The sequence below is a fragment of the Hippocampus comes genome, unplaced genomic scaffold, assembly GCF_001891065.2.
Source record: "Hippocampus comes isolate QL1 unplaced genomic scaffold, H_comes_QL1_v1.1 scaffold174, whole genome shotgun sequence".
NCBI lineage: Eukaryota > Metazoa > Chordata > Actinopteri > Syngnathiformes > Syngnathidae > Hippocampus > Hippocampus comes.
The window spans coordinates 3,008,161-3,017,113 of record NW_017805983.1 but is presented as its reverse complement, the minus strand read 5'-3'; the positions used below and the strand labels follow the sequence as shown (position 1 = coordinate 3,017,113).

Below are 8,953 nucleotides of genomic sequence, written 5' to 3'. Positions count from 1 at the left end.
CCCCCGCGACCCTTGTGAGGATAAGCGGATCGGAAAATGAATGGATGGCTGGACATTACTATATAAAGGTGGAAAATACTGAGTGGTGTCTAATTGCAGTTGTGTGCTGGTCCTGTCAGGGGTCCATCATCAGCAGCCCGCGACCACACCAGCAATATCACCCCGGGGGGATTCTGGTCTACAGCCCCATGATGGCGCCCTCGTCTCCGACAGCCTACCGGCCACACCGCCCTACTCAGAGCCCCGGTCCAGGGGTGGGCGGTGGGCCGGGGCTCTGTCACAACCAGGGCGGCCCGAACACGTCCCCGCTCGTGAGCGGGGGCGGGGCTGCGACTGGCGCTGGGTTGGTGATGGGGGTCGGGCCAGGCGCCGGGGGCCGGCTGGGGAACTTTTTTGGCAGCCGCAGAGGGAAAGTTCCTGGTCCCCTGACGATGACATCACCGACACCGCAGTGCCCCCCGAGTCCCCTGATGATACCCTCCCCGCCCCATTACCCCGCCCCCGAGCCTCCCATCGCCCACCCGCCCTCCCCTTCCCCATGCCCCTCCCCATCTGTCAACCTTGGCCAATCGGACCTGGGAGGCGTTGGAGGGGGAGGAGGCACAGGAGGAGCACCGTCCAAGCTCCAGGCCTTGCACGCCCAATATTGCCACGGCAACAGTGGGGGCGGTGCGGTCAGCGGGCACCAGCCACAACAGACTCCCCCCCCACCTTACCACCACCATCACCGATACCACGTGCAAAGCGCCCCACAGCACCACCCCCTCATGCACAGAGTGTCGGTCCCACGACGCCAGGTCCAGTCCGGCTGCGCCCCGTCTCACATGCAGCAGCATCAGCGGATCCAGCAGGCCGCCGCCCAGCACCAGCGCTACAACGCAGCCTCAGGTTTCATCACGCCTCCACCGCTTTCCCCACACTCGCCCCTCACCCCAACGACGCCTCACGGACTCTATCGACCGGGCGGCGGAGGCAAACTCCCGCTCACGATTTCACACTCGCAGCCCCACCCTCACGCTCACTCTCACAACCACGCCGTCCACTCCCCGCTAAGCCCCTCTCCCGCCAGCTCGCCCTCCACGCACTTCATCTTCTCAACGCCACCACCCCAGACCCCATCGGCACGCCTGGTCTCCCAGACGCTGCCGCAGCCCTACGCTCCCCAGTATCCACCGCTCTCCTCCATCCCGCCCCCACCTTCGCACTCCCCGTTGCCGCCCCCGTCTGCCGCGCCGCTCTCCCCGCACCCGGGGTCAAGCGGCGGGCCGGGGCCCAAGTCGAAACCGGTCAGTCGGATCAGCACCGTCGTGTGAGGAATTGGCGAGCCAGCACGCCGGCCCATCTCGTCACTGGCCACCGGGCGGCAGTATTCAGATGGAGAAGGGGGAGGAGGGGAGGAGGGCATGTGCAGATGTATCGAAATGGCCGCTTGGTTAGACGGCGAGAAATAAGAGGAGGCAAGAGGAAATTACTGAGCCTGTGTTACTTTCACATCAACTTTCCCTGCAGCTAGAGCCACCCGTCTTGGTACATATTGGTTGAGCCCTCGTTAGGTGGGCGCGGAGGCTGTTGTGAGGAGAGACAACAGTGCCTGAGGCACATGATGGCGACACGTTGCTAAGTGGGTTTTCACCTGACAATTCCAAGGAATGGCCATTGTGGGGTATTTTAGTTAGTTGGGTGCACTTAGAGCCATGCATGACTCAAGCAATCGCTGCTGAGTGTAAAGAGGCGGAAGGACTTTTTTGTTGTTTTTTTTACCTCTGTGGTTGTAAAATGTTGTTTTGGCTCACAGGGTTTCTTCACTCTCCTTGTTATGGATTGGAACAGTGATTTAATTTCTTTACTATGATACACATGTTTTTGTGTGTAAATATCAAGACAGGAAGACAAACATCAAGATGACAAGTCGTGATGGGAAAATGAAGCTTTGTGAAGCACTTGTGACATTTTTTACTCCTCTATGGGGTACTCTTGGTTTGTGTGATAAATGGTAGTGCAATGGAAGTTCATAAAATTTCCAACATTAAACCAAGAGTGCCATTTGTAGGAGTCACTATTTAGTGCTTCATGAAGCTTCATTTGACCCAATCAAGTCAAATTTATTTATACAGCCTTCATCACAAAACGTCTCAAAGGGCTTCACAGGCCCAATATTAACGGCATCCCCTGAACTTAAATCCCAGAAGGGCAAGAAAAAACGTTTTAAAAACATCTGGGGAAAAATGACAAAATCTTGAGAAGGGGCCACAGATAGGAGAATTCCCCCTTCCATGATGGACAAACTTCAAGATGAGAAGAATTCTGACAAACATTGCGCTAAACATGAAACTAAACATCAAGTGAAAACACAAAGACAACATCGACTGAAACATCAAGACAAGAAAAACACAATCATCAAGTCAAACAGCATCTGGACAAACTGCAAGGCAAAAATCTCACATTATGATGTATACAGTGTATCTATCATGTATCAGATATTCCAAAGGTATACAAAAGCATATTGATGTCTAGATGTTTTTTGTATGAGACACTCTGTGTTGCCAAGAAAGGAGATTAAGCTATTATCATGAGATCAAACAGGGTGTATTGTGGAAAACAGTCTTTTTTTTTACATAAATGGCTTGGTGGTCATTGATTCTAATTAGGATATTAATCCTGCGTAATTCGTTAAAATTTGGTACCGTTAGGCAAAATGCATATTGTAAGTAGACAGTGTTACAACTTCATGGCTAGTAGTGTTTCACACGCTGTTTTGGCATTCTACATAAATGGTGGGGCAAACAATCGGCCCGGTCATGATCGGTGGCCGATTGATCTGAGCACCATTACAAAACATGTTCGTGAAATTGACCATTTGATGCATATTTTATTACATTTGTTTTATGAAATGATTGGTTGATTGAATATAGTTATATTAATTACAGTGAAACTCCTCTACAACGAAATCATGTTTGCAGCAAAAAAACAGGGGACTTTTCACAAAAGCAAATTTATCTCAGATGTAAACACACACACACACACACAAACATATGTGTACTCTTTATTTTTATTCCAATAGTGCATAAGTATGAGCATACACTTATTTGACACTTCATATAGCCAGCGTAGAAAGAAAAAAAAGGGAAAGAAATTGCAAAATTTACAGTCAACATTCACTTTCACTTACATCAATTTCTTGCATAAATTTTACTTTGCTTCCTCCATCTTTCATTTGTATTACTTTTATCCTGTCTTCAAGCGTTAAAGTATTTCTTTTCTTCACTCCTTGGTCTGCAAAGGTCCATTTTTGTTGCCATTTTAGCAATGCAACGTTCGTGCTGCGTCTGAAACTAACAATAACAAATGCTTCCTGTACTACCACGCATGTGAAAGCCACTGTGGTGTTTGCTGTTGCCGTTTCTGAGCTAAGCAGTAGGAGTCGCTGTAGGCTGAGGTTGGATTCGACTTTTGTGGAAGGCTTGTTTTCGTTGTAGTGAAGCTCGTTGTGAGGCAAGGGCAGAGAAAAAGATTTCATATTACACAACAGGGGGATTTTTCGTTGTAGGGGGAGCAGAAAAGTGGGAATGGTTTTAATGCATGAAGATTTGTTCACAGGAGGGGGTATTTTCGCCCATGTAGGTTTCATTGTAGAGGAGTTTCACTGTATAAACAATGAAGTTACAAAATGAGATTGCTTCATTGTTAAAAGTATCTATTTCGATAATTTGGTTAGTTGTTAAAATTAAGTTATTTGTAAATGCTGAAGTTCCCCTTGAGGGGTTATAATAAAAAATGTTTAATGAATTTTAATTATTTTATTAAAATGAACTATTTTCATAATTTTGTCAAATAATTATAATTACATTAATTATCAAGGATATGTTGATTTTCCCCCTTGAGGGATAATGATAATTAAAATGAGATGTAAAAATTTGAATACGTTCAAATGTAAAAATATGTCATTTTATTCAAATGAAATCTTTTACGTGCATGCTTTAACTTGGCCCATCTGTCCTTTTTAAGAATCATCATCATGTAATGTATGTCCTAACATGGACTACAATAGCAATGTTTGCTCACCAAATGCGGCTAATCCTAATAAGAATCTTGCAAAGTGGAGAACAAGGTGCCTTCTGACAGGAGGATGGTAAAATATGAATCACGTTTTAATGGACTATCATTTCACACCACATCAGATTTAAAGGTATTTATGACTTTTAGGGAGGACCTACACGTGTACTTTTCTATGATTATGTTGATTTTTTTTTGTACTTATGCAAATATCAGTGTCGCCTTTGTGAGTGTGTGCATGTGAAGTGTGCGCAGTGTGTGTTTTCTTGAGTCTGCGCGTGTGCGTGCCTGCGTGCATGTGGTTGCTTGTGTGTTCTTCAGGGTTCTGATGAATGCATTTGAACTTTATTATTTTCCAAATATGCGTGTGATGTGTTACATGCAGAAAAGACGTGATGGTGTTCCTCTAGACACCTTCTTGGCACCCCTCTTCTTTTCACTCCCAAGAAACACGATTGCGCTCAATCGTACTTTTCTATTTTTAAGCCTCATGTGGAATCGGCCCGGCTAACAAAACATTTACTGTAGACTTGATGACCAAAATTCTTCAATGAACATGTCACATAACTTCATAACTCCAAGTGTCTTTACACTGACTGTCGTACCGCTTGAAGATGACTTGAAGTCTTTAGACTGAACATATAGTTGTAACGAGGCCTGAGGACAACTCGATTATAGTGTTTAAGTGTCTTTGAACTCTACATGTCATTTTACTTGATGACTTGACATTTACTCTACATGAAACACGTCATTGAACATAACTTGAAATCATTACACTGAATATGGCAAGGTTTTTTTTGATGTCTAGACTACGTCAAATGACTTACATCATGGTGACTTGAAAGGTCTTCACAGTGAACACAAGTCAATTGATGATGACTCATAGGGCCCTATTTTTGTACAGTGCAAGTCTAGCGCAAAGTTCATTTTAATCGTGCGCATGGGTGGGATTTCCTTTCTTTTGGTCTTTTCGTAGAGGGCATTTGCGCTGTTGTGGGCGTAAACACAGCCAACTTGATTCCCACCCAATCGAAGCAGCTCCCCTCATTCCCTTTAAACTTAGAGCAGGAGAGGTCTACGGTCAACATGGCAGAAGCATTACAGACTCACTGGTGCAGGAGATTGGCGGGTCCATAATACGTTCATAAGGAGTGGCAAGAACATCTCCACTTGCGGGTGATGTAAAACTGGCTTCTGCTTCTGATTCAGAGGGTGTGACGCATGCTGACGTCGTATTTACAAATGAAATATGATGACATCCCCCAAATTTGTGTCGTACCACCTGTGTCACAACTTCGACCTTTTAGCAGGTCTAATTTCGAGTCTACTTTCTGCCACTAAATTGTCTGGTTCATAGGAGAGGTTCAATAGAAAATGCCCTTGGTCTTCCGAAGCACCCAGCGAGGCGTAACACCCTGGCATGAAAAGTAAGATGCACCAATTTTTATGCCGAGCGCACATTTGTTTGTCTACGAAAATAGGGCCCCAAATTTTTTACACCGAACACATTAGATGACTTAAGGACTAGATGAGGACTTTATTGTCTTCATACTGAACATGTCACATGACCTGATGACTTGGTGACAACTTTAAATGTCTTTACATGGAATATATCATGTGAGTTTATGTTTTGATGCTCAGATCCTTTTTTGGAATGATGTAACAATGATTTCATAAAGTACTGTAAGACTAATGCCATGACGTAATGGAAAATGCAGTGTTTGGGTCATCGCGTTCGAACGCCAACTTTGCCATTCGGCGTCACTTTTGTCGCCAATGAAACTTTTACACTTGCAGGCTTGTCTTAACACTGCGCTCACAAATACATTTGACTTCAAAGGAATATTTCCCATGACATGTTTGATTTTGCATCGATTGAGCGTTCACTTAAAAGCAATCAAAAGACTGGATGACATTGAAAAAGCGTGTCTGTTTTTTTGTTTTTTGTTTTTTTTTAAGGTTCAGCACGTTGACGTATGAAAACACGCAAAAATAGAGGCATGATGCTCTCTCGGCCCAGCTCTTCTCTCCATTATTGCTGTGCATGTCTTATTTATTATTACAGTATCTGCACTGAATGGAACTTTGTATAAAAAGCCACCATGTACATAAAAACATGTTGTATTCAATGAAAAGCAGCTCTTTTCGTCAGGAACCGACAGCGACATTTTTCATTTTACAGAAAATCTTTTATGACTGCTGCTGCGGGCAGAACAGGGATTGTGTTTTTTTTTCTTTTAAAGAAAATCAAACCGCAAATGTTGTCTGTGCTTCCTGTGCTGAGGTAGTACGTGTACAATTGTACCAGTAGTGTCAAATACTGTACGTGTCCACAGAGATTACATTATTTTAAAGATGATTTAGCCATGTAAAAAATATTACTTGTAACTTTGTTTTGGACAACGTTGCACAGGCAAAGTGGAAATATTTATTGCATTGAACATATAAAAATCAGTTCATGTTGATGGAAGGATGCCTCGCGCTCTCTTTTTGTTGTTGTTTGTCGTATACAGTACAGTACTGTGCAGCCACACATCCACCAATCTGTTACCTCTTCTGCTTATCCTCACAAGGGTCGCAGATGTGCGGGAGCCTAACCTATCTGACTTTGGCCAGCGTACAACATTTTGGTCACTGAGAGAAACTTATATTCACATTCGCATTCAGAGAATTAATAGGCTTCAATTAACCTAGAAAACCTGTTTTTGGAAGGCAGGAGGAAGTCGGCGCATCAGCAGGAAAAACCCAGAACCAGTGACACCCTTTTACAAAACATATACAAAGTATGGTTTGAAAAAGTAATAATCTCCTTGATCACAAGCAATGTCTTCGGTTGCAGAGTTACTGTGTCTTTCCAGTGTCTTAATGTATTCTTTCGCCAAAATATTCTAACTTAAAAAAATTATCGACATATTTTTCCAGCGTCTTTCTTGTCATGGTAAAATTTGCTCGTTTTAAAATACATCATGTATAGAATACATTATATAAAATATGCCTAACTTATATTACTTTATGAACACACTCAGGAGCCGAATGCCTTCATTCATTACGGAGAGTCGATTCTACGAATCGGCTCTTTCGCAGCCGAAACACCGCAAATACAACTTAACCAAAGTGTAGAATAGGTTGACAGACAGTAACAGCACTCGTTTGTCCGTCTCTTCTTCCACATCACTCATGCATAGTGTTTGTGACGGACAATAGTGACTTTGACAACCAGAAGCAGGGCCCAGAGTGGAGGGAACAACCGAATGTCTAAGAAGATGAAAGCTGTTTTGTGGCCCATGGACACACCGCCAAACACAAATGCCTTCCTGCACCACGGCAACAACTTGACTGAGCAATCAAGTAAGTACCGCATTTTAGAAGCTAAACACACCTAAAGCTAGCACTCAAGCCATTCAATGGCATTATCATCGGGCCAACAATTCATCACCAAGATGCCAAATTACACTTGTCGAAAAGTGAAGTGGTGTGCCCCATGACAATTTAGCCCAACATTATAACAACATAAGAACCAAGATAAGGAAGATGTCACTGCTAGTAATAAGTGCTCACATTGAAACTTTGCTTACATTTTGGCTTTGACTCGATAGTGTTGTGGCAGCAGTGTCAAAGTGGTTGGTCTTGCTGCCGAGTTGTAATTGACTGAGAAACTCATTGATGATGTAGTTATTATGTCAATTAGTTTGTTTACAGAGATGTTTTTAGAAATAGTCAGCTAACTCAAGAATTACATCGCACTTGATGGGTGGGCGGGCACTCCAGAGACAAAAGAAATGGCAACAAACATTGAAAGGTTAATTTGTCATGATCACAGATTATGGATGAATAAAAATATCCACAATGAACGCTTTAAAAGGATTTGCGGTCTGTGATTGGTCATGTGTGTAACAGACGCGGTCATTAATAAATACAGGCGAAAAGTGCTTGGGGTACATGCATAAATCCATCCATCAGGACCTTTTTTAAATCTGTTTATCATCACAAGGGTCGTGGGCGTGTTCGAGCCTATCCCAGCTGTCTTCGGGCAGTAGGTGGGGGACACCCTGAACCGGTTGCCAGCCGATCGCAGGCCACACATAGACGAACAACCATTCGTACTCACAATCACACTAAGAGACAATTAAGAGTGTTCCATCAACCTTCCATGCATGTTTTTGGAATGTGAAAGGAAACTGGAGTACCTGGAGAAAACACTTGCAGGCACGGGGAGAACATGCAAACTCCACACAGGAAAGCCGGAGCCGGAATTGAACGTGCAAAACAGTCGACCACTCTCATGCATAAATATCTAACAATATCAAAAATTATATTCATAATAATAATGAGTCAATCTCCTTAAACATTTGGACAAAACGTACTGGGTTTAAATGGTTGATTAAGTGTTTTGAATTATTTGTAATTATTGGGGCGTGCTCTAAATTTAGGGACCTATTTGGTGGAGGAGGTGGATAAAACCAAAACATTTTGGCATGGTCCTTCAAACAAAAGCAAGTCGTCACGAACAGGATTCGAACCTGTGCGGGGAAACCCCATTGGATTTCGAGTCCAACGCCTTAACCTCTCGGCCACCGTGACTACGTAACGTCACTGTGTTCACGTCTATCAATTTTATTCAAAGAATTTCTTGGTGCTGGATAGGTGTGCTGTAGAATAGGACGTTTTTTATGGTTGCGCGTAACTGACATTGGTCAGCTATTAATACTTCGTGTGCTCGGGAAATCCAACCAAACCCCGAGTGACGTAATCAGTGTGTGACGACTGAGGGAAAAATGTTTGTGTACTTTCTTTTCAGCCTTGCATAATATATTTTAGGAATCGATGTGAACACCTCATTACAGTATATATTTTTATTATACAATCGAATTAAATTGGATAGTTTTGACAGTTTTATCCC

General features: G+C 43.5%; 1 protein-coding gene and 1 non-coding gene across 4 annotated transcripts in view; one reads left to right on the top strand and one right to left on the bottom strand.

The window, feature by feature from the left end:
- LOC109528583 (IQ motif and SEC7 domain-containing protein 1-like) overlaps positions 1–2,384 on the top strand; it is a 59,723-nt gene extending 57,339 nt beyond the window's left edge. For all 3 annotated transcript variants that reach the window (XM_019891369.1, XM_019891372.1, XM_019891371.1), the window contains exon 17: positions 120–2,384. In XM_019891369.1, coding sequence (XP_019746928.1) covers positions 120–1,313 — 1,194 coding nt within the window. In that variant the 3' untranslated portion in view covers positions 1,314–2,384. The remainder of the gene's footprint in view (positions 1–119) is intronic.
- Positions 2,385–8,552: 6,168 nt separating this feature from the next.
- On the bottom strand, positions 8,553–8,634 carry trnas-cga (transfer RNA serine (anticodon CGA)). Its single transcript has one exon. It is a non-coding gene; the product is annotated as a tRNA-Ser (tRNA).
- Positions 8,635–8,953: the final 319 nt, after the last annotated feature.